Source organism: Gavia stellata, chromosome 30, assembly GCF_030936135.1.
Source record: "Gavia stellata isolate bGavSte3 chromosome 30, bGavSte3.hap2, whole genome shotgun sequence".
In the NCBI taxonomy this organism is placed as follows: Eukaryota; Metazoa; Chordata; class Aves; order Gaviiformes; family Gaviidae; genus Gavia; species Gavia stellata.
The window spans coordinates 2426397-2449681 of NC_082623.1; the positions used below are offsets into that span (position 1 = coordinate 2426397).

General features: G+C 55.3%; 2 protein-coding genes across 2 annotated transcripts; one reads left to right on the plus strand and one right to left on the minus strand.

Moving 5' to 3' along the window:
* Positions 1 to 1495: 1495 nt before the first annotated feature.
* MTCH1 (mitochondrial carrier 1) lies at positions 1496 to 13514 on the minus strand. The gene is made up of 12 exons (XM_059831134.1): positions 13317 to 13514; positions 12361 to 12445; positions 10913 to 11019; positions 10393 to 10470; positions 10018 to 10075; positions 9509 to 9560; positions 8615 to 8674; positions 5232 to 5325; positions 4817 to 4864; positions 4557 to 4624; positions 3764 to 3839; positions 1496 to 3344 (listed from the first exon to the last, which is right to left on the minus strand). The coding sequence occupies exons 1-12, from the start codon at positions 13512 to 13514 to the stop codon at positions 3270 to 3272; spliced, it is 999 nt and encodes a 332-aa protein (XP_059687117.1). The 3' UTR covers positions 1496 to 3269.
* Positions 13515 to 14440: 926 nt separating this feature from the next.
* On the plus strand, positions 14441 to 22945 carry FGD2 (FYVE, RhoGEF and PH domain containing 2). The gene is made up of 16 exons (XM_059831009.1): positions 14441 to 14505; positions 16576 to 16846; positions 17516 to 17596; positions 18104 to 18252; positions 18663 to 18819; positions 18949 to 19087; positions 19641 to 19699; positions 20049 to 20195; positions 20606 to 20698; positions 21005 to 21084; positions 21163 to 21193; positions 21301 to 21393; positions 21608 to 21733; positions 21938 to 22084; positions 22487 to 22630; positions 22715 to 22945. The coding sequence occupies exons 1-16, from the start codon at positions 14441 to 14443 to the stop codon at positions 22943 to 22945; spliced, it is 2013 nt and encodes a 670-aa protein (XP_059686992.1).
* The last annotated feature ends 340 nt before the right edge of the window (positions 22946 to 23285 follow it).

The following is a 23285-nucleotide window of genomic DNA, read 5'->3' on the forward strand; positions in this document are numbered from 1 at the left end:
AGCTGCACTTTCCCTGGACACAAGGGCTTCACCAGCACCTTGTTGCCTCCCAAATCCTGCCAGACCCAAGCATCCAGGCCCCGCAGAGAATCAGGGCAGCCTTGACCTGAGTTTCCCTCTCCCGGCTGCCGTCGCTGCCTCCCTTCTTCCCCCGGCAGCTGGGAGCAGATGAGGCCAAAGTCCCGGCAATCTCTGTTTTCCATTGAAGGCTGATAAAACTGCACGGGCACAGAACAGCAGCGATCTCCACCCATCCCGGTTTTGTTCAGGAGAGAGTCAATATTTAAACCCAGGTTTGTTTCCTGGGCAGATAGGGGAGCGCTGGGCTGTAGATGGGAGAAATCCCCGGCTCCATCCCAGGCACCGGAGCCAAACCACCCCATTCATTTGTTCTCCTGATCAGAGGTTTCACCCCGGATCCCCTCTCCTGCGGGAGCGGAGCCCGTCCCCATCAGCTCTGCTACACAAGCACCAGCTGCAGGGCTGGGCACCCGCTAACGGGGCAGCAATTTAAGGGAGGGGGGGGCCAGGCAGGGTTTGGGTTGTCTTCTTGCCTGCTTCTGGTGTAGGTGCTGTCCCCATGGTGGGATGCTTCAAACAGAGCCTGGGACAAGAAGAACCAGGGTTAGAAACAGGATGAGGTAAGGAAATATTTAATCATCCTATGAACGGCAGCCCCTGCTTTGAGGTAAGGCAGTGCACTGAGAGCTTTGAAACCTGGTTTTCATTTAAATTGATGAAAAACTATATTCAAGTGCTGTGTTTCCAGTGAAGTTTGTGGGTCCCAGTGAACCAGACAGAAATTACTGGCAGGATGCTTGCTCTGGTGTAGATTTAGGTAAATTCCTTAGGTAAATTCCTTAAAAGAAAGGAAATAGCACTTTTCATTGCAGCGGCTAAAGCCAGGCTCTGCACAGGGCGTGGGAGGTTTTACAGGCACGTGACCAGCAGAAGGTGGCCTTAATTTTGCGGGTAAAGGCATATGCTCCTGAGCAGGCGGTGTGTGATCTGGGAGCTGCAATGCCCAGTGCTGGGGTAGGCAAGAAACCAGCTAATGTATTAAAAGGCGGGTGGGTAAGGACCCTGCGTGCTGTGCAGGGGAGGATGGAGCGGCTGAGCCCACCCGAGGGGCTCGGAGCGGGTCTGACAGCAGCAAAGGGGTCTCTATCATCCCTTCCAGAATTGCTCAGGGTCAATTTTAATTCCAAACACCTATTTTCATGTATGTTGTTTCAAGCAGCCAAGCCCACCACTGCCTCTACCCTCACTCCAGGTGCTCCCAGTTTGCTTAGCCTAAACCTCCCGACCTGCCATGGAGGTGAGGAAGATCAGAGGGAATCTGAGTTTGCAACAGCTGGTTTAGCCCTGGTTTTGGGGAAGAAACCAAAGGAAATGCCTGTGTTAAACTGAAACCTTCCCTGAGGGAGGGAGGCCATTATGCAGAAAAAAATTAACACTTTTAAAAAAAAAAAAAAAAAACACCCAAGAGTAGTTGTTTTATAGCTGTATTTCAGAGCACAGTTAAATCCTCTTTGAAATAATCTCTGGTGTTAGGGAATAGGGCCATGCATTATTTAACTTTTGTTACTGTAACATAAACTGTATGGGAGGAAGGGAGGACAGACAGGACTGACTTCACGACACCGAAGGGAGGTGGGTGGGAACCACTGGTCCCAGCGTGTACCAGTGCTGTCCCCCAGGCCCTGGCTGGGGAGGTGTGGATCAGACCCATCTGATGGAGGAAACCCCCTGTGCGGTGGCAGGTTGGGGTCCCCAGCGGACCAGGAGGGGATGTGACCCTAGCTGCTGCTGCAGCAGCACGTGGGAACCTGCTCGAGGACCCCAAAACCTCTTCCCAGGAAGTGCAGCAACACCTCTGTGCAAAAGACTGCTTCGTGGGGGGAACCAGAAGTGGGGAAATCTGCCTGGCTGCATGACAGCACAGACTGGTGCAAAAAACCTCTTGTCTGGGGAGCCGAGGATAAATCCTGCCCTGCTGCCACTGGTGAGCTCTGCTACGCAAGGGCCGGCCACGCTCCCAGAATCACAGAATCACTAAGGTTGGAAAACAGCTGAAAGATCATAGAGTCCAACCGCGTGCCTGAGGAGCAGCTCTTGACCCTGACACCTCGCAAGCCTTTGGCCAGCTCAAGGTTTATTCCTTCATGCCAGACAGCAAAGGACCAAGTGCCCCTCCTGCAAGGCGAGCCCTTCTGTGTGTAGCTATTAGCAGGATGCTGCCACGCAGCAGCCCAGTGCCGCAACACACGGCTCCGTGTCCATCAGCAAAGCGGCAATGCTCCGAAGCGGCGATGCTCCGGTTTGGCAGGAGCCCGGAAGGGCTCCTGGTCCTGCTGGCTGGGAGACGCTCGTGCCATGCAGCCGTGCTGGTAGAGACACGCTGCACCCAAGCATGGGCTGGTTCAAACCAGGACCCATCTCTCCTGAGAAATGCCTAGAGGCTGCCTGCCCAGGTCACACCCAGCAGCTCTGTGGGGTGTATCCTAAATACAGCCTGTCCCGCTGCAAAAAGCCTTCCCAAAGCAGCTACCATTTGCAGTGCACATCCCTCAAGTGCTCTCTCCATGTCCAAGTCCCAGCCCTGCCCTGGAGCCAAGCTGTACCTGTCTTTTTGGGACTGTGCTGCTCTTTGCAGTGGGACTCCGCTTCCCTTTTCTGTTTTGATACTGTAATTTCCCTTTCATGCCATGGGAGGTGGTGTGCTCCCTAGTGTTAAGGTACCCTCAAAACCTTAAGTACGGGTCACAGGGTTGATCTCGCCCAGGATGAGCTACCTGCCACACAAATGTTTGCCCTCTCCAGAAGAGATGAGAGGGGAGGCTGGTCAGCTGGCGTAGCCTGCCCAGCAAGGCGACCTTGGATCTCTGGCTGCTTCTCAGCTCAGGCAGAACGAAGCAGTCTTTTGTCCCTGCATCCTGGAACTGGCTCGTTTAGTACCTGGGCATTTTCTGGTTTCCCAGACTGTCCCAGTGCCTCCAGAGCTACAGCCTGGACTAAAGAGACAAGACCACTCCCTTCTGCTCTCTCTGCTACACATCCTGGTCGAGACAGCCACGAGAATGGGGCTTTGGTCCAGCTGGAGCCTGAAGCCAGATCTCCAGAAGACAACTTGCTGCTGGCCTTGCTGGAGAGGAGGTGTCTTGTTCTGGCACCACGGACTTTGGATCGAAAAGAAAAAAATACATATATCGAAACAAGCTTAGGGTTTCTTGAAGAGTCCACGTTCATCCCTTCTCCCTGCCGAGGAGTCAGTCGATGGGGAAGCAGGTGGCTGGCATGGGCGCTCTGCGGAAGAGCAGGCTGGAGCCGCGGAACAGCTGCCCCTGAGGAGGAGAGAGCACAGGGTCAGGGCAGCCGTGCTGAGACCCAGAGGGGGAATTGCAGCTGGTTTAGCAGAGACTGACTTGTGCCCACTGCAAGGCCTGAGCACCCCAAGCTGCTACGGAGGAGAATGTGGGGTTTCAGCCCTGTGGGTGCTGGAGTCAGGCATTTCCCCCAGGGATGATGGAGAAGGTCAGACCCACCTTGCTTTGCTGTGTGCAATGCATTGGCTAAAAGTTTGCAGGGTGCAAGACTGGAGCAGACCAGTACTGCCATGCCTGGTACCAGTGCCAGAACTGGAGGGATGGAAACAGGTTACAGAGCACGTCAAGGATGTGGCACAGGCACTTTTTGGGCAGCGCTGGAGACCTCAGGAAGAGCAGAGGGAGCCCAAAGCCCTGCGTGTGCCCCACTCCCTCACCTGAGCACTGAGATACCTCCAGCAATGGATCCAGGATGTAAATGCGGGAGCGTAGGGAGGGAGGCCAGCGCGCAACCTGCATGGCAACAAGAAATAGCTGAGATGGTTGGTAGAGATGTCACATTATCCAGACAGGTAACACAAGAGCAGCAGTAAGTGTAAGCGAGGACACAGAAACAGTGTCCACACTGGGCTGAAGGCCAAATGACCAGCTCGTTATTTACAATGCAACAGATCATGTAATTTAATTACACCTGGAGTGTACAAACAAGAACTGCTACCTGGATACGTTAAGAGTCCAGGACTATACACTGTACCTACACCTTCAGAAGCCAGCAGATACTGAGAAAACACTATACCAGTGGCTTGGATCCAGTCCCTGTCCCATAGGCACGAAGGCAGAAGACTTCCTGCAGCAGTGGGATTAGGAAAGCAAGCTTGGTCCTGTTCCTGTCTGCACCCATCACCGCATTAAGAGCTTTGCTCTCCCTCGTACCGCTCCCCAGAGCCAGTATGGTCCCTTTGATCCCTTCTGCCTCCAGTCGAGTTCAGACTGGACCACACCACCATGACTCTCCCTATTTCTCTCCACTCAAGCTTCTATGCCGCTCTTGTCTGTGCCCTCTGATCTAAAATTATAAGCAACCTGGGACAGGAAACGAGCCAACTCTGCAAGGTGCCATATAGTTTACGGTTCTGTATGAAAGCTTTACGATTGTTAGCAGACGATTCGGACAACAAGGGGCTGGAAGAAAGGAAGGGAAAGCCTTAGATCTCAGTGTGACGGACATACCCACAGTTGTTCACTGCCATGAGATCTCCCACAAGAAGGAATGGGTACGTCAGCATGCTCACAGCGATCTGAAAGCAGAGAAAATCAGTAGCCTCTCTAATGTTCATCATGTCAAAAAAGCTAGTTCCAGCTTTTGTATGTTAGTAAAGTCATCCTCATCTTTGGATATGCAGTACAGACCAGCCTTTTCCCCCAGACCATGAGCTCTCACCCCACAGATGGCAGGAAGAGGAGAAATGACATGGCAGTGGCCCACGTACCCCCATCACAAATTTTGTGTAGCTCCGGATCACTGATGCCTGGCTGAACTGGAAAGAGAAATCAAAGGAATTATGGAGGAGGTAGGTAACACCAGGCTGTCACTGTCACTACATGACATCCCTCTGAGCCTGAGATGATGGGTGTGGGGCAGGGAAAGAAGGCAGAAAGCAACCGTAACCACACCACATCCCAGCTGACAATCAGGGAAAACATTTGCTATCAAACCTGATCCCCTAAACTGCAGCTGAAACACAGCCCTGAGCAGACGTGGCATCTTTAGCTCTTTTACAGTGTTTTAGCCAAAGCCTAGTGTCTGTTTGTATTAAATTAGCTATTAACCTCCCACTAACTCCCTCCAACTGCAGGTGCTTGATACAGGGCCCCCCAAACCCTCCATTGGGCACTTCCACTCACGTTATCGTCCACTGCGTAGGTGTTGATGAAGTGAGCCAAGAGGTTGCAGCACCAGAGGAAGATGACATCCCCCAGGATGTGAGGGACTAAACCGCTGCAACGGCAAAGAGGGGTGTGAGGTGCAGAAGGATCCCAGTGCCGCCTTCCAAGGTGCCCAGCCCTCCCTCACTCCCTCCACCAGCAGAGAGGAACCTTGCTCCCTCAAAATGCATCTTTACTTTGGGAGGAACTGAAGGGAAAAGGGAAGATTTCAGGGATGAGCTCTCCCAGCCTTCAAACATGGTCCTACGTGTGCTGCCAGCTGCTCCGGACGGGGGATGCTCTGGAGTAGGAAGTTTGGGATCTGTTGTTTGGGCGTGACTCAGCCAAGTCCCCTTGTTCTACCCCAAATCCCTTCTTGGCCCAACTCCTGCTGTGAATCCCAGGCAAAACACAGATGAAGTGGGTTTCTGTTAAGCTCATTTTGCAGATGCTCTTCTGGATGCAGAATGAGAAGTTCGTCTCTTTGTGGAATCTCCCTCCTTCTAGAAATTAAAATGAGGGGGGTTGTTCCTGGAAAACCTGCTCTACTGCGAAGTGAGATTAACTGGCGGCAGCACTCCAGTCCCTGATTTTCCCCCCTCCCTGCAGCCACCTGAGAGCACGGAGAAACGGAGTGATGTGCTGCTTTGGCTTACGGCTCTCAGCGACACATGGGCCGGAGCTCCCAGCAGCACAAGCACCCCCAGCTTCTGCAGCTAATGGCACTAAAACATTAACAAAGTGTTTCAGTGGGTTTCTCCAGTTTGTCAGAGTTCCTGCAGCATCTGTTGCACCAGCGCAGGCATCGAGCGCAGGGCCTCCTGCTTTGGCTGTGCAGTTCTTCCACTACAAAAGGATCCAGGTGTGTTTTAAACCTGCCTGTTTCACCAGCAGATGTATTCAGACAGTTCTTTTGAAAATTAGCCTGTTGAGAGACTCAAGAGTGTTTGCCGGGCTGGAAAAAGCCACCTCCAAGCACACTAGTCCAAGTCATTGATTTCTTCCAAACACCATGCTGCCTGTTGGAGAAGGGGACCGGTTTTGTTTCCTGCTGTGGTCGCTGCAGCAGCACAGCAATGAGGACTGCATGCTCTGATCCGGCCTGCTTCGCTTGCTTGGTGTTAGGGTTTATACTTTTTGGAGGCAACCTGTATATTGTCAAGGCCCCGGCGGCTCTGGCGATGCAGCTGAGGTCTCGGGAGCTAGGCACAGCAGAAGTCTTCAAGAGAAGATCTGCTGGCTTAAAAGATGTAATAAGAGCAATGGACAGGACAAAGAAATCAAAGCGCTCTGGTCTCAAAGAGATGGTCTGCTTTGCCTTCGTTTAAAAAAAAAAAAAAAAACTCCTTTCTCTAACACGAAGACAAGTCTGAGGCAGACTCCTGAGCTGCTGCAGATACAAGAGCAGCTTAATAAAGTTCAGAACCAGAGGGCTGGTCCAGGTCTAGGCAATGGCAGCGATGTAAGTAAAACCTCACCCATCTGTTGTTCCATTTGCAATAAGGGTGCCACCCCTCTTTCTCCTCCGTCATCAAAGTAAGGACTGATGCTGGGCCTGAATTTATAGGATGACTGGAGACCAGGGGTCTGAAAGAGCTGCAGAAAGGGACTAAAAAAACCAAATTCATTTGTGCTACAACTCTTGCACCTGGTGAGACATCCGAAAGGGATGTGGACTAGGAATATTTTTAGAAGATGACAAGTCATTAAAAGCTGAAACAGCAGCAGGCAGATGAGGAAGACTGTGTGATGTATGGTGATGGGACCCAGCAAGAGAAACCCCAGTGCCAGGGAGCTGGGAGAAGCCATCTTCCAGATGACCATGCACAGCAGTTTCGGAGCCCAGGGAACATCTTTCTAGCCTGCTGACAGGCAGGAGACTGCTGCAGATATGAGGGGAAGTGAGATAAGTACATCCCCTGAAAAATCTTTTTCTCTAGCCAAGCGCACATCCAGTGTGAGCATATGCCGCTGTTATTGCTGCGTAGAGGTTATAAGGTCGTGAGAAATAAGTGCACCGCAATGATTTTAAGGGAGTGGATATGTTTGGGTTGCATTAGGAGGGCTGAGAGCAGAAAAGCAGCAGTTCGGTCCTACAGATGCCGTTTGCCTTCCACTCACGGCAGTGTGATTTCCTAGAGGGGTTGTAGAGCACATATAACTTCAGAGCCCTCCTGAGACATTTTGGGTTGTGTTAAAGCCTTTCCTGTGAACTATTAAGTTTAATTAGGCTACCAACAGTGTTTATTTTATGTGGAGGAAGGGAGTGTGGCGGCTCCTTTCACATTATTTCCTCAGGAGGTGGAGGAGAGGGAGGGCTGCTGGGCAGCGTGCTCCGGCCCTGCCCCACGCACAGGGAACATCCCAGAGGAACCTGTTTTTAATGGAGGAGATCTGGGGCTGCATAGCTCAGCAGAGAAGCTGTGCGCTGCAAAAGGAAAATGCAGAGACACTCAACTGATGGCATCTCTGCAGACCCTGACCCTTTCCCCTTGGGGAAGGACAGGGTGAGACCCCCTGCAATTGCCTGCCTCTTCCTGATGCATTCATGTTTCAGCTGGAGGCCCAAATTTTGTGACAGCAGAGCTAAAGGCATCATGCCTGAAAACCCCTCCTGAAATTTTGGAGCTGCCTTTACTATTATTGATATAATAAAGTGAGTTATCTCCCCACTGGGAGCGGAGGCAGCAGGTGGTTCTGCTTTTATATAGATGTGGAAAAAAAGGCAAGAAGCATTAATTAAGGGCTCAAGCAAAAAGGTGTCTGCTAGACTTCCACTTTAGCGACGCCATCAATTTGCTATGCTTCGTAAACGGCTGGAAGCACCTTTCAGCTCCTTCTGGTCCAGGCAGCAAAGCCACTGCGCCGGGCAGCATCACACTCCTACCGTACAGGCAAACCTGATGCCAGCACAAACCACCTGCTCATTACAAGCACCCACGGTGCACTTCAGAGGAATGTGCTTCTTATCCAGGCCCTGGCTTTTATTTCAACAAGGGGTCTCTTTGTTGCACTTGATCTTGGTGCCTGTTGCACAAACAAATGCTTTAAACGGCCCTTCACTGAAACACAAAGAAGCGTCAAGGGAAAAAGAAAGGTAGGAAAAAATACAGGCTTTTCTCTGGGCTTTGAAGATTTGCTTGAAGATAAGATCTGGGGTAAACTTAATGGTCAAACTGGAGCGCTGTCAAAGGCACGGATTTAATCTGTGCTCATGGGAGTGATGTGAGAGTCCTGCGGTCAGACAAGGTTTCAGATGGGGGGAGCTCAGCATGACACTAACTGAGGTTGGCAGAGCAGCCAGAAGAGCCGTCAGTGCCTCCAGACTATGGGAGAAAGTATTTCAACAACAACTCACGTACACAAAGAATCCCAGGATCCCTTCTTCCTTAAATATCCTGCCGATGGCGCTGAACACACCGCTGCCGAGAAAGGAAAAGAGCTATAAGCATGCAGGGGTTGCTCCATCTCTGTCCCACGCAGCTTCGCATGCACTCTGCAGCCACCAGCCAGAGCAGTATCCCGCCAAGCCTCCAGGCCAGCAATGCAGTAGGCAGCTCTGTTCTTCTCCTCCTCAACCCATGGAGGGTCGTGTCTACACTCTGCCAGTCTGCAATAACGCCTGGGACAACACTCAACTTGCTGACAACTGTTTACATGCTGAAGCTAGAAGGGCTCTGTTTGGTTTTGTGCGAGTGGATACGCGTGCCGCAACCGTGACTCATAACATGCTTTGATTAGGCTGATTCTCAACCCCAGAACCCTGTCCTGCCTCTGGGAGCTCACGCTGGCAGTCGTGGGTTAGCTGCAATTGCGTCTAAGATGCTTGCAGGTGGCTGCAAGCGCAGTTTTGCCCTGCAGACAAGTAGGTATTACTGAAAGAGGCTTGGAAAAACCTTGCAGGGTTGCAGCATCCCTTTGCATTACCTACTCTGCCTCCCTGCTGACTTCCCTTTCTATTAACACCTAAAGCAAAAAGGCAGGAGACTCACTGTGTGATCAGCACAGTGCCTTGCAGCCACCGAAATCCCCATGGGCACAAGGCAGAACAGAGGCACGCTAGGGACAGAACTCAGCCTTCCCCCATCCCTTCACCCTGCGGTCACCCCACCCTCTGACCACAGCTCAGATTCACTTTTTGGTCTCCCAAACCTCCTGGGCTGCCATACACCCCATTGCATGGGAGCATCTGGCACAGCTGACTCCAAGACTCGCGCTTCCATGTGCCCAAACCCTTCGGAGCTGCAGCCACTCACCTGTATTTGACTTCCCGGCCTACAAACTGGACCATGCAGCGCATAGAGATCACTACGAGGAAAGAAACACAGGGCTGACAAAGAAACAAATCCAGTTTGGGTTGCAACGATGTGAAGGAAAACGCACACTGGCGCTTCTGCCCTCCCTTCCCTCAATTCGCATCACCTCCTGCTCCTCTTGGTGGTCCTCGTCACTGCAAGGCTCATTAGAAACTGGTGCCCTCCCCTAGCCTGTAAGTGATGGGAAGGATTTCTGGCCCTAACCTCAACGGGATCTCTAGGATAAGCTCTTGGATGCACCTTGCCGCTCAGCTGGGTTAGTCCCTGAAGGCCTATCCAAGCATCAGCCTTCCCAAGCGACCACTCGAGACCTGTATCTGTTCTGTGGTTTCCTATGAAGCCACTTCTGATAGAGAAAAGCATCGACTGAATGGGGTTTTGGGGTGATCCCAGCCAAGGCAGGGCTCCTCAGGCAGGAGAAGTCTGCCAGGCAGAGGGACGGGACTCACCGTGCAGCGGATGCGAGACAACCCGGGACACACACTGCATCATCATCTCATGAGATGTCTGGCAAGGGGAGGAAAAAAACACAGCTGTATGAAAAGCTGCGCTGCTCCACCTGCACAGATCAGGCCCTTTCCGTTAGTGTAGTGAAACCCATTTTGAGTCCCTCTTGAAATCTGTTGTTCATGGCAAACCTCTACTCCTACGAAATATTTCATAGCTGGACACAGAGTGGTACTAAATACCACAGCCTTTTTACCCAGAGTTTCTCTCCAAGTAATTTCATCCACAACCCACAGTTTAAGCTTCCTTTGCTCTCCAGGCGCATCCCCAACACAATCTTCCTGCTCACTTATTAACATGCAATATCCACACCTCACCTCTTTCACCACTTTCCTAAGGGAGGTCTTCACATCATCCTTGTTAGAAACATGCTCCATGTCCTCCAGTGGAAAGGCCTAAGCAGGGAGAGAAGAAACATATGGTCAAAACTGATGGTGCTGCTGATCCACAAACCCTTCATGTCTGAGGACAGGAGGAAACCACAAGCAGTTGTGCTCTAGATGGGAGGAGAAGAAAAACAGGCAAGAAGGAACATAGGAGAAGGGATGGAAAGTAAAACAGGGGAAGAGAGGGGTCACGGAACTGCTTACAAAAGGCCAAGTGGTTGTTCAAATTAAATTAAAATTGTTTAGAAAATAAGTTTTGGGGATATGGGCACTGCTCTCTTCCTGTCCTGGAGGACTATTCAGAGCCCTCAGGAGATGGAGAGGGACGGGCGCTTTATTCCTCCACGTGCCGTCGTGGCTGGGTGGAGGAACATGCAGGCTCCCTGGCTCCGCTGCAGTAGCACGGGCCGACCCAGCAAGCTGATTTATGGAGAGAGAAGCCGACCTTTACCTTCTTCACGCTCCCCCTGGTAATGGTTGATAAAGTGCTTGAGATGAGGCGAGGAGTAAGTCCGCGGAAGAGGCCTCTTTTCCCATCTACTTCCACAATATGTCTGGCTGGGTAAGAAAACACCAGGCTGCTGTCAGGCGGGAACCGGCCGACTCGTGGAGAGCACCCCAAACACCTCCGGCGTTCAGCCAAAACCGCGCCGAAGCTCAACGCGGCACGGCAGCCGCTCTGCGGTCCCACCGTAAGTGATTTAGTATAACAGTCCTAAACAAATTTCATATAAGACGCAAAGAATCCTTAAGTATTTCCTGTCTAATCTGGAAGGATAGCTCCAGTATTTTGGGCTACTTCTCATCTTTTGATTGTTTTGCTCACCTGAAAGGGCTACAAGGCAGTTTGGATTGAACCAGGGTAGTGAGGAATCATCTCATGTGTTGTGTGGTGTCACCTCCTCCCTTTGCCCCGGGGGGGTCAGACTCGGGGTTAATAAGGATCTCACAAACCCAGGTTCAGTTCCTGCTCCACCATCTTCGCCCTGGCAAACCTCCTCAGGTCTCCAGCCAAAAAAAAAAAAAGCCAATGGATCCAATTTCTCCCTGATACAACAAGGTGGAATACAAACCACTACATGCTTGTGGGTACCGACTGCTCCTGTCCCAAGGGAAGACAGGAAGGCTCTGCACATGTCCATCACCCAATGCTGTAAATCTATGTGAAACACGCGTCTTCCAAAGGGCAGCACTTCCAGCCCCGGGTGTTCCAGGACAGGTTTGCAGTGCTTTCGTACTGCTCCTGCATTGCGTCCCCCCACCTGCAGGTACTGCTGTCCGATTTTGGGATCAGCCCAACTTGACTTTCAGGACCGCGCGCTCCCCTTCCTCACAGCAAACCCACTGTGAAAGCAGCCCCCAAGGTCACAAAGTATTCAGCTGTCTCCTGTGCTGTTCCACACACAAAAAGAGAAAAATAGTACTTTTTTCTCCTTCTAAACACATTACTTTCCCTTTTCTTGGTACTTCTGTCCCTTTAGGGCTCCATCTACAACACAAATGAGCAGGGCAGGGGGCCAAGCTATTGCAGGGCTGTTTTGCAGCAAAAAAAGGTGCTTTGCTGTCTCTAGCACACACAAAACCCTCCAACAACAAACCTACGCCACCTAAACCCCCACCGCCCCCTCCACTACGGTGCAAACCCAGAGCAATGTGCTACGGGAAGGGGATGCAGCACCAGCACCGTGGTCACCGCCTCCTTGTCAAGAACAACAGGTAGGTAAATCTGATGGCTTTGCAACTAGTTGTAGTGTTTTATGTCTCATTGCAGCCTCGGGATGATCCCAGGGATGCTGCCGGGGATGCAGGAGTGCTGCTGGACGTCAGCTCGGTCTACCTGGCAGCTCCCAGCCCCATTTTTGGCAGGACCTCGCGCTGCAGGGACGGATGCTCGCTCACCGTAGGTGAAGAAGCCGGGCAGGTACAGGACTTTCCTTCCCAGCACGTTTCTTCCAACGGTTGGAGGTAGTGGCTCATGCCCAACCTGCCAAGAAAAACCCCATGAGCAGGTCCCTGCCCCTGTCCTGGCATTCCCGAAGCCCCTGGGCCACCTGGCCTTGATCCTGGCATCCGCAAGCTGCCGAAGCGTCACGTCCTCCCCGTCACCCTCAGATACCTGGGGGTGCCATGACACGGACAGTCCCTTTCCCATTATATGGGGTCCCTAGGGTACAGGGGGTCCTCATCCTTCCCGTTTTGGGGGGGGGTTCCTATTACAGAGGGGTTCTCAGGACACTGCGGGTCCCCAACCCCCCCGTTAGACAGGGGTTTCCCATCCCTCATTAGACAGCAGTCCCCATTGCAGCGGGATCCTCATCCCTCCCGTTTTATAGGGGTCCCCACTCTACAGGCTGTCCCCATCCCCTGTCATATGAGGGTGTCCCGATGCCGCTGCTATAACGGAGTCCTCACTGCAGAGGGGTCCCCATCCCTCCGTTATATAGGGTTTCCTGTTTCCCGTTATATAGGGGGTCCCCGTTGTGGAAGGTATCCTCATCCATATAGACTTCCCACTTCATAGCTGCCCTCACCCTCCCAGTTACACAGGGACCCCCGTTATACAGGGTGACCTCATCCCCTGTCACATATTGGGGTTCCCGTTGCATGGGGGCCCTCATTGCCTCCTTATATAGGGGTGTCCCCCCCATTATACAGGTGCCCCCATTGTGTCCCCTGTTATAAAGGGGGGTCCCCAGCACACAGAGGTCTCCATAGGGGCACTCTACAGAGTCCCCCTCCCTTCGTTATATTGGGGTCCCCATCCCCAGTTATACATGGGCTCCCCGTCGTCCCGCTCCCGCCCGTGCTCCCCTCTCCGCCCCCCCCCCCCCCCCGCCCCACCGGCGGCCCCGGACCTGGACGAGCAGCTTGACGTAGAGCAGCGGGTGGCTGGCGGCGGCGAGCCCCGCTCCCAGCACCACGAACAGCCCCTCAGCGCCCTCGGCCCGGGCCGCCCCCGGGGCCGCGCCCCCCGGACCCGCCGCCGCCGCCCGCCCCGCGGCACCGCCAGGGGGCGCCCGCGCCGCCGGGGGCAGCGGCGCCGCCGCCGCCATGGCCCGCCGCCGCCGCGCCTGCGCCGTCCCCCGATGCGTCCTTGCGTCACCGCGCTGTGCGGGGTGGGCGGAACCATTGCGTGAAGGGCGGAGGGGTGCGGGCGGAACCATTGCGGAAGGGGGGGAGGATGGAGCCACGGTGTGAGGGAGGGGACGGGGTAGCCATGACAGGGCCAGGGATGGGACAGCGGCCGCCGGCCGAGGGCCGTGACGGGGAACGGGGGAGACAGCGAGGCGGTGGGGCCCAGGAGGAGATGTGGCGTGGTGGGGCGATGCTCCGTGCCCGAGGGATCTCCTCAGAGGGTCGGCTCCTGCAGGACACACACGAGGGGGTCATGCGTGGGGCCTGCAGTGCTAGTAAGCATCTCACCCCTTCCCGCCCTCCTTCACAGCAGGTCCCTTCCAGCCCGTTCACCGCCCCTCCTGGCAGCAGGACTGTTCAGACTCGCACGCAGCCCACCAGGGGCACCCCGGGCTGCAACGCGGTGGGGGGACGCAGCCCACCCCGTTGCTGGGGCTCCCAGCAGACAGGCGCATACAGCAGGTCAGGCCTCCTGCCCAGTGTGGGCCCTTGCGCTGTCCCTGCGGCTGCTGTGGGCTTGGTTATGCGTCCGGTTTGGGGCACACGGCAAGGTCCCCCCACGCTGAACAAATTCCCAGTGTTTCTCAGCGTTTCTCCTACTTGCAACCTGCTGTGCTTCCTCTTTCCTTTTGAGGCCAACCCAGAGACAAGCTCTCCTACCACAGTAAGAAGGACAACAGATGGTCTTCGCCTTGTGCAAATCCTCCTCCCCAAACAACATTGTGGGTCCCAGAAACACCTCAAAGCAGAGAGGGGGAGAAAAGAAGGGAGCCACAGCCATCAGCACCTGCGCCTGCAGCTCCTTTACAGCCGGGATCCGCTCCCAGCCGGTGCAGCCAGTGCCATGGAGGGAGAGGCTAACAATCAAGAGAGCGTGCTGAACCTCGTGGCTATGTTTGAAGAGCAATGGTAAGGAGGGAGCATCCTGAGCGCTGTAGGTGCATTAGGGCTCCGCGGGCTGTGGGTTTTGGAAAGAAGAGACCTGCTGTGGAGGTGGTTTGGAGGCTGTGGAGAAGCTGATGAGGCGATTTGCTATTCTTTAGGACTCGGATCTGTCCCGGTGTCTTCCTCAAACTATGGGGTCATGGACAGAAGTCTGAAAACCTCAGTGGGATGTGACTGACTTTGCTGGAGGTTTCTGTGCCTGGCTCAGGGTTAGGTTGTGGCATGCTTGTTCCCTCCGCGCTCAGCACCTTTGCAGTCAGCCTGGCTGGTGAATGCTTTTTCCCCTGCTGCCGGGGAAAAGGAGTTTGGTTTGCAAATATGTAGGCAGGGGTCTTCACTGGGAATTAACTGCTTGAGCATCTGGAAGGATACGAGCCTCAGGCACCAGCCTCAGACTATCCAGTCGTTTGCAGTGATGTGGCTCCTAGGAAAGGCAAGAGAAAGAATCGTGTTAAAGGGGAGAGCAAGTTCCTTTTGGGCTGCATGGCAGCCCCATAAAACCGCCTTCACTTGGAGCGTGAGCTGGAACCCACAGACAATGTGTGCCAGGATCGGAGCAAGGGGATCTGCCTTGCCTCTGGTGTAGAAGTAATTCTGAGGTTTGGGGTGAGTCATCGTTGTGTTCCATGCCTCAGTTCCCCCATTTGTTGAATCAAGATACCGAATCTTGCCTTTCTTTGTATCAGTGAGGTGATCTCAGTGAGCCTTAATGAGGCTGGGTGGTTGGGCAGATGAGTTTTGCAGCCCTTCCTAAAGATGGTCAGGCACAAGATTTCCTTCTGCTCTGGGAACTTCGCCTGCATCTCCGCTGCGTGCTTTACCCCAGGCTTTGTGCTCTGGATGGCTCCAGAGCAGCGTGGTTGTCCCCATGGTCCCACAGTCGAAATTTGGCCTGTGATATTGTTGCATTGGAACCATTTGTGGTGTTTGATCTGTCTCCATTTTGCTGCCGCGGTGTGTTTGTTGTTTATCGTGAAGCGTGAGTTTGATTTAGAGGAAATAAAAGTAACTTAATGACTTTCGGGGGAAGTTGGGGAACCTCGAAACGAGTTTTCTGGAACAGAAAACAGTTTAGCCCAAGTCAGTGCAAATAGAAAGAGGGAAGTTCCCTGTCAGATCTCGGCAGTGGGTTTAGGCTGGCACAGGTCTGGGAGGCACCGGGAGGGACAGATAAAGCCTCTCTGTCACTTGAAGGGTGATGCCAGCCCCCATGGACAGGAGGGGTTGCATGCATGGCTGTGGATGCACTCCCAAGCTCACAGATATGCGCTTATCAGCGTGGGGATGGACCCATCATCCTCTTCAGATGAGTGTCTGCCACTCAAGTCATCTCCTATCCTCAACTTTGCCAGTTTCATCCGGGTTTTTCCCTCCTCCTCATCCCACTCCTGTCTGCATGCCACTTTCCAGTTTCTGCCCAGAGCAATTTACCACAGGGACCAGCTCTCAGATAACAGACACGGCCTGTGCTCTGTGTGACTTCTCCCCCATGCCTGCTCTGGACCTGTTTTCTTTGTCTTTGCCAGAAAAGGGAAGAGAGAAAAAATCACTAAAAAACTCCTTCTCTGCAAAACCACCTACACAAGCCCTCGTCTTGGCTGATACCTCTTGGCTATTTGGCTTTTAAAGCCTCGTGCCCAAGGCTGCTGGCTCCCCACTTTGGCTCCAGGGTGGCAACAGGCAGAAGCGCTGCAAAGGGCAGGGCTATGCTTCAGGAAATAAATGGCTGTTGGTGGGATAAACACAGAGTCGTGCTTTTCTAGAGCAGGACGGGGACTGACCACATCAGCAGAAGGCACTGGCAGAAGAGGGGCTGGATCCTGGCCCCCTTGGAGGACGTACGGGCTTTCAGACCCCGGTTTGTATCAGCAGGGTCATAGCAGAGGAAAGCAACATCAGCGCTGGGGTGTTGCTGCATCATATCGCCTTCGCTTGAGGACGGTGGCTTTAACCTGGGCCTGGGAGCTGGGTGGGCTGGGCTGTGCTGGGGGAACGGGTGAGCTGATCACGCTGATTCCTCCATGACACGGCCAGCAAATTTGCCTGGAGGGACAAGCACGCTCCGCACGGCCAGGCTACTCCTGCAACCAGCCAGCCCCAGCAGCTTCCAGCGTCCCCTGGCAGCCAGGGCCAGAGCCTCTCCCAGATGGCTGCCAGGCACAAAGCGGAGCAAGAGAACAAGGAGGAGGAGGAGCAGCAGGGTCAGCGGGGGCTCAGCTTCAAATGCCTCCGTTCTTTCCGACACAAGATCAGTGAGGACAACTGGAGGAGGCAGCAGGACCCAGACCTCCAGCCAGGCAGCAAGGTAAGCTCTGGAGGCGGCTCAGGTGAGGCTGGTGGGTGCCCATACTCAGGCAGGGAGTCGCATGGGCTGGATCGGAGCTGAGGTCCCTGCTGGCCCTGAGCAAGTCCATGCCCTGCAAGGGCCGGTGCATGGGGTGACAGAGAAGTGGCCCCTTTCCTGGTGCTTCGGGCACAAATTCCCCATAGTCAGATAGATCCAAGCAGACCTTGTCTCTTCCAGCTCTGATATACTACACCATGGGGGTCAGAGGTGCAGGTGCGCCCAGCCAGCTCCGTCCCAGGGCGTCCCCAGGGTTGTGCTGCCCTTTGCTGACTGCAGGCACGTTTCTGCAGAACTGTGTTCAATTCCTTAGTGGAATTGCAGACCGTGGGGTTAACCTACCCTACCCTGCCCCACCCCTCCGGATCGCTAGCCCTGTATTGCTCTGGGAGAAACAGAAAGGGGTGACCTGGGAGGATGTGAGCCAGACTCCCCGACAGCCCCAAAAATGCTTTGTTTTCACCCTTGTTTTTACCACATGCTTTGTTGAGGTCCTTCCTTTGCCCTCACCTGGGGTGAGGTCCAGTTTGATGTGCTCTGTGAACACTGGGGAACAGAGCTGCATCCCCTCAGGCTGCTGGGGAAAGCTTGCGTCACAGCCCGTGAGATTGAGCCCTTCTCCCCGTGCAGGAACCAGAGGAAAAGAAAATTGCTCTGGAGCTGCTGGAGACAGAGCAGGCTTATGTCAACCGCCTCCACCTTCTCGACCAGGTAAGCTGGGGAGCAGAGGGGACCACACAAGTCTGGGAAGCGATAGCCCTGCTGCCATCTGCCCCCACCAGCACAGCTCAGCCACTCCATGCTGACAAACCAGGCAGGACCACAGCGTGGCTCCACACTTGCCGATTTTCCTGTGCTCCTTGGCCTGGACTTGGACCCTGTGGCAGTGCCTGGGCTCAGTTCAGGGTACGCACAGGCCAGGGACTGTTCCCTGGAGGTTTTGGAGAGAATGAAGCTGTACGGATGAGAGCCATGCTGGGCTGTTGGTCTTCACAGCCAGAGAATGGGTCTGGCCTTTGTCTTTCTTATACACCACACCACCAGGGAACACTTTTGTCCCAGCAAAGCCTTCCATCCCTTCTGCTTCTCTCTTGGGGCCTGGGATTTCCCTCCTGCCCAGTCAGGCCTTTTCGCTGGGTGATGTGCCAGTCTCAGGGAACGAATGGGGTCCTCAAGCCTCTTCCTGACCCTTTTTATTCACCCCCTTCTTTCTTCCAGATATTCTATACAGAGCTGATGAAAGAAGCCAAAAATGGGAAGACAGTCCCAGAGGAGGTGGTGAAAATGATTTTTTCTAACATCTCCTCCATCTACCAGTTCCACGCCAGGTTCTTCCTGCCAGAGCTGCAGAAGCGCATGGAGGATTGGTGAGCTGCAGGAGGGGATGGCAGGACGCCTGGGTTGCTTTGCCAGAATGGGGGAGCAGTGATGAATTTGGTCTCCCACCAGGACCAGAGCTCAGCCTGTTCTGCTCCAAATGTCTTTGTGCTGGAAAGCACTTCCTTAAAACACTCCAGCCCAGATCAGGGTATTTCTGAAAAGGGGGGTGACATCTCAGGTGGTTTAGGGGTGTGCCCAGGCATGAACAGCCCGGGATGGCTGCAAGCTGGGAACATTACCGTTCTAGAGAACAGGAAGTTGTACGGGGACGTAGCAGGTCACAGCGGTAAAAACCTCTGTCCTCCACTGTTCACAAGCCACCCCTTCGCTTTATCCTTCACTGTCCGTCTGCCCCGCTGGACTGAGGAAGCTGCTGGTCTGCGGTTCAATCCCACAGGAGCTGCAACCCACGGATTGGGGATGTGATCCAGAAGCTTGCACCGTTCCTCAAGATGTATGGCGAATATGTAAAGAACTTTGACAAGGCTGTGGAGCTCATCACCATCTGGTCAGAGAAATCCCCGCCCTTCCAGGAGCTCATTGCTGACATCCAGGTAATGGGCCACAGCAGGGTGGGGGACCGCAGCAGTGCTCCCCAAAACCTCCCTGTAAGGGGGAAGCAGCGGAGGGTGGGAGCTGCCTTGGTCACTGTTTCTCTCCCCGTGTGCGGTGTCTCTCCCCAGAAGAGGAAGGTCTGCGCTAACCTAACGCTGCAGCACCACATGCTGGAACCTGTGCAGAGGATCCCGCGCTACGAACTCCTCCTGAAAGATTATGTCCAAAAACTATCGCCTGAGTCCCCAGACCGGGATGATGCAGAGAGTAAGGGCTCCGTCTGGCTCTCCCCACTGTGGGGAGTGGCAGGGTGGGTTTGCAGGGGAAATAACAACCCCTGATGTTGTACACAGGCAGCAGGATACCTGGGTTGTCTCACCAGCTGCCCTGTGCCCCTGGATAAACCTCTCAGTCTGACCCTTTTCTAGCAGGGAGAGGGATTAATCTGCCCTTTCAGGGTCTATGGAGGTCAGCGGGGAAGGTGGGTGGTGTTTCAGGATAAGGATGGTCCCTGCAGAGCATCCCCCAGGGAGACCTGCAGTGACCGGGAGAGCTATCAGACCCCTATGGATCAGAGCAGCTCCCAGTCCTGCTGGGATGGAGTGATAAACGAGCGGGCTGTCTGTCCCCCCCGGACCCGACCACGCCACACTGCACAGTCCGACCGGACCCAGCACAGCGTTCAGGGCCATTCAGGTTCTGTCCAGGGGAGGGCAGCAGCCGCCACACGCGTGTTTCCCCCGTGAGGGAGAGACCCAGGGGTTTTCTCCCACAGCTCCCTAGCAAGTGTTTAACCTCCACCCTTTTCTTCTCGTTGCAGAGGCCCTGGAGATGATTTTCTTGGTGGCCAAGCACTCAAACGCAGCTATCGCTGAGATGGTGAGTGCCTGTCCCAGCTGGCAGTGCTTTGCGGCTCACAGCACAGTGATTTGCCAGATTTCCTCATGGCCTCATTGCTGTGTGACTCAGTGGAGCACAGCCCTTCCCTGAACCGGACAGGAGCACTGTGGGTTCAGCAGAGGAGGTTAGACCCTGCTCTTGATGCCTGACCCCGTCACCCTGAGCCTGGGGAAGTCATGTCTGCAAGATCAGCCGTGAAGTGATCGGCTGTTCGAGGCTGGGAGCTGCTCTCAAAGATCAGTCTGGGGTGGGCATGGAGGGGACCCAGGGGTGACAAGGTTGTGGTTGCTCAGCTCCCCACAGAAACAGGTCCCTCTGCCTCCCCCAGGAACGGCTGCAGAACCTCTGGACGGTCTATCAGCGTCTGGGCCTCGAGGACGACATTGTGGATCCCTCCAACGAGCTGATCAAGGAGGGGCCGATCCAAAAAATCTCCACCCGCAACAACAGCACATCGGAGAAGTACCTGTTCCTGGTGGGAGCTGGGATGCCCAGCGGAAGGGGCAGGGAGCAGATAGGATAGGAATGAGGAGAGGGGCAGCACAGCCTGGCCGGGGTGTTGCTGGGTCATCTCTACACAGAGGGGATGACTTCAGAGCTGAGGGCTTGAGCCCCCCGTGCAGGGCACCCTGTACAGGACGTGGTTGGGAACCTGTTCATCCCCTGGGCACAGCAGCCCTTGGGGGATGTCACACTCCCAGAGCGCTTCACCTTTTCAGAGTGGGACAGAGCTGGGGCAGAAGCAGCCACTTTTTAGGCTGGGTTCTTCCCAAGGACCAGCTCAGCCCCAGGGGGATGAAGGACCCTAGATGCCAGGGAAGCCCCCAGCTCTGAGCAGGTGGGTGCTGGGCTCCAACCAAGCCTTTCCTTCTCCCCACTGCCCAGTTCAACAACATGCTGCTCTACTGCGTGCCCAAGGTCATCCAGGTGGGCGCCGAGTTCCAGGTCCACCTCCGCATCGACGTGGACGGCATGAAGGTCAGACAGGCACCTTGTCTTTGTGCTTCCCCTGGCTCCTCCAAAATGCACCCCACTCTGGGGTGTAATGTGGCTGCTGGCCTGCACCTCCTTGGAAAGGAGGGAGGAGCTGGAGCCAGGGGTGGCTTTGTGGGTGACGAGAAATGATTGATAGGCTCTGATCCTGTGAAATAGCAGTGAAATCTTGTGCATGTAGAATTTGAGGGGCTGAAGGGATTGAGGGAAGTCCCTGTCCCCCACATCATAGGTCCCTGTGTGCTGGATGTGGGTTCAGCTGCTCCACGTCTTTTCTTTGGTCTCTCTCAGGTGCGAGAGCTGAACGACACGCAGTTCCCTCACACCTTCCTGGTCTCGGGAAAGCAGCGGACGCTGGAGCTGCGAGCCAGGTAAGGGGAAGGGTGACGGTCCTGCAGACCCTCGGGGAGGAGGGACAATGGCTTATCCATCTCCCTTTTTGTATCCAGGTCTGGGGAGGAGATGAATGCCTGGATCAAGGTACCACTGAGTGCTGGGAGAGGCGGCACATCTCCCTCGCCCCAGCTGGATGCCCTGTGTCAGGGCATTCCTCCCGACTGCCCCTCCAGCCCTGCCTTCCCCTCTAGGCCTTCCAAGATGCCATTGACAGGAAGGAGAAGAGGAGTGAGACCTTTAAGACAGCAGTACATGGGCTGGAGACAGGCACCCCTGCATTGAAGGTAACCCTCCTGCCCTCCCCATGCCTTGCCTGCCTACAGCACCCGCCCTGCACAGAAGCTCAGGGAGATCCCACTTTGCTGTGCCTCAGTTTCCCTAGCTAAACAGAGCTGGGGAGGCAGGCTACGGACAGGGAGAAGGTCTGAGGAGGGAAAGGGTGAGAGCAGACCACAGCTAGCCAACCCCAGCCCCAGCAATGCTGTCTCCCACCCCCAGACGGAGGAGCTGGGCCGCCGAGCCCCACAGTGGGTGCGGGACAACCTGGTGACCATGTGCATGCGCTGCAAGGAGCCCTTCAACGCTATTATGCGCCGGCGACACCACTGTCGAGCTTGTGGATATGTGAGTCACCCCGTCCCCCCCTCTTTCCTCCCCCTTGGCCTGCTCACTCAGGTGGCCGCTGGGGCAGGAGCGCACCTCTCCTATGCCTTGTATCCCTTTCCCTGGGCTCGGGGCTGCTCCTGCCCCTCAGCTCCTTATGGAGATGTCCCTGGGACCCCCCAACCCTGCCCCAATCCCACTGGTGTCCCTGTCTGGTGGTTGTAGGTGGTGTGCGCTCGCTGCTCTGACTACAAGGCCGAGCTGCAGTATGATGGGAACCGCCTGAACCGTGTGTGCCAGGAGTGTTATGTCTTCCTGACGGGCCACGTGGTGCTCGAGGACCGGGAGGGGAAGTACAAAGGCATCCTGGAGGTGAGCTCTGCCCGTCCTCCCCGTGCCCTGCTCCTCTGTCCCTCTTCCTCTGAGCTCTGCCACCCTGGTCCCCAGCCCTGCTGTCACAGATTGGCCGTGTGCCTGCAGCAGGAGGGGTGGGAGTCGCTCCCACAGCAGTCAGAGGGTGCTTGCTAATTGCGAGGCTGGTGGATGTGCTAAGCCCTCTCTCTCCTGCTCTGAGCCTTGGGACCAGCCATCGGGGCTCTCTCCACCGCCGGATCTTAGCAGGACCCTCACATCCGGGATGGCCCCTCGCCTGCCCCTGCTTTGGGAGGTTTTCAGGAGCAGGCAGGGAATTCCCCAGGAAATGACCTTCACTCAGTGCCCTTTCTGCCTCCTGCACTGGGTATTTAGGGATTTGTTTGCTGGTTTTTTTGGCAGAAAGGAGCCGCGGAGGTATCAGGCAGGAGTTTGCTCTGCAGTTCCCTGCAGCTGCTGGACAAGAACGGTAAGGGAGGCACCCGGGGCTGGTTCGTGATCCCGCAGGATGATCCCCTCGTGCTGTACATCTACGCGGCCCCCCAGGTGAGGCCGGGCTTGGCTCCATCTGCAAGGGACAGCCCAGTGTGCCTGTCCCCTGCCTCCCACCGCTGTCTCCGCTCTTGGCAGGACGTCCGAGCCCACACCTCCATCCCGCTGCTGGGCTACCAGGTGAGGGACCTGCCCCAGGGCGACTCCCGCCACCTCTTCCAGCTGGCGCAGTCCCGGCAGGTCTACACCTTTGTGGCCGACACCGAGGAGCTGAAGCAGCGCTGGATGAGGGCCATGGCGCGCTCCGCTGCTGGGATCACGCACCCGGAGGAAGGCGAGGACGCAGACTCCTGCGACGAAGCAGAATGAGGCCATGCTCACCTCCTGGGCTGCATGGTGGGTCAAACCTCCCCCTGCCACTCCTGCTTGCAGTCAGCCTCGGGCAGATCCTCAACCTCTCTGCGTTTCGGTTTCTCCTCATGAAAAGGGCAAGGCGGGGGCACGTTTGCCACCACACGGACAAGCCGGATCCCCCTTCCCCTCCCTCCTTGCTCTCTGCACTGGACGGAGACGACGGAGGTACCCGAGCCGCGAGGTGGAGGGTGAGCCAGGGGGTTTTGGGGAGCCTGCGCCCCTGCAGCCGGCCTGGCCCCGGCCCGCTGTGCCGTGCCGCCGGCTGCCGCCCGAGGGCAGCAGTGCCTCAGCCTTG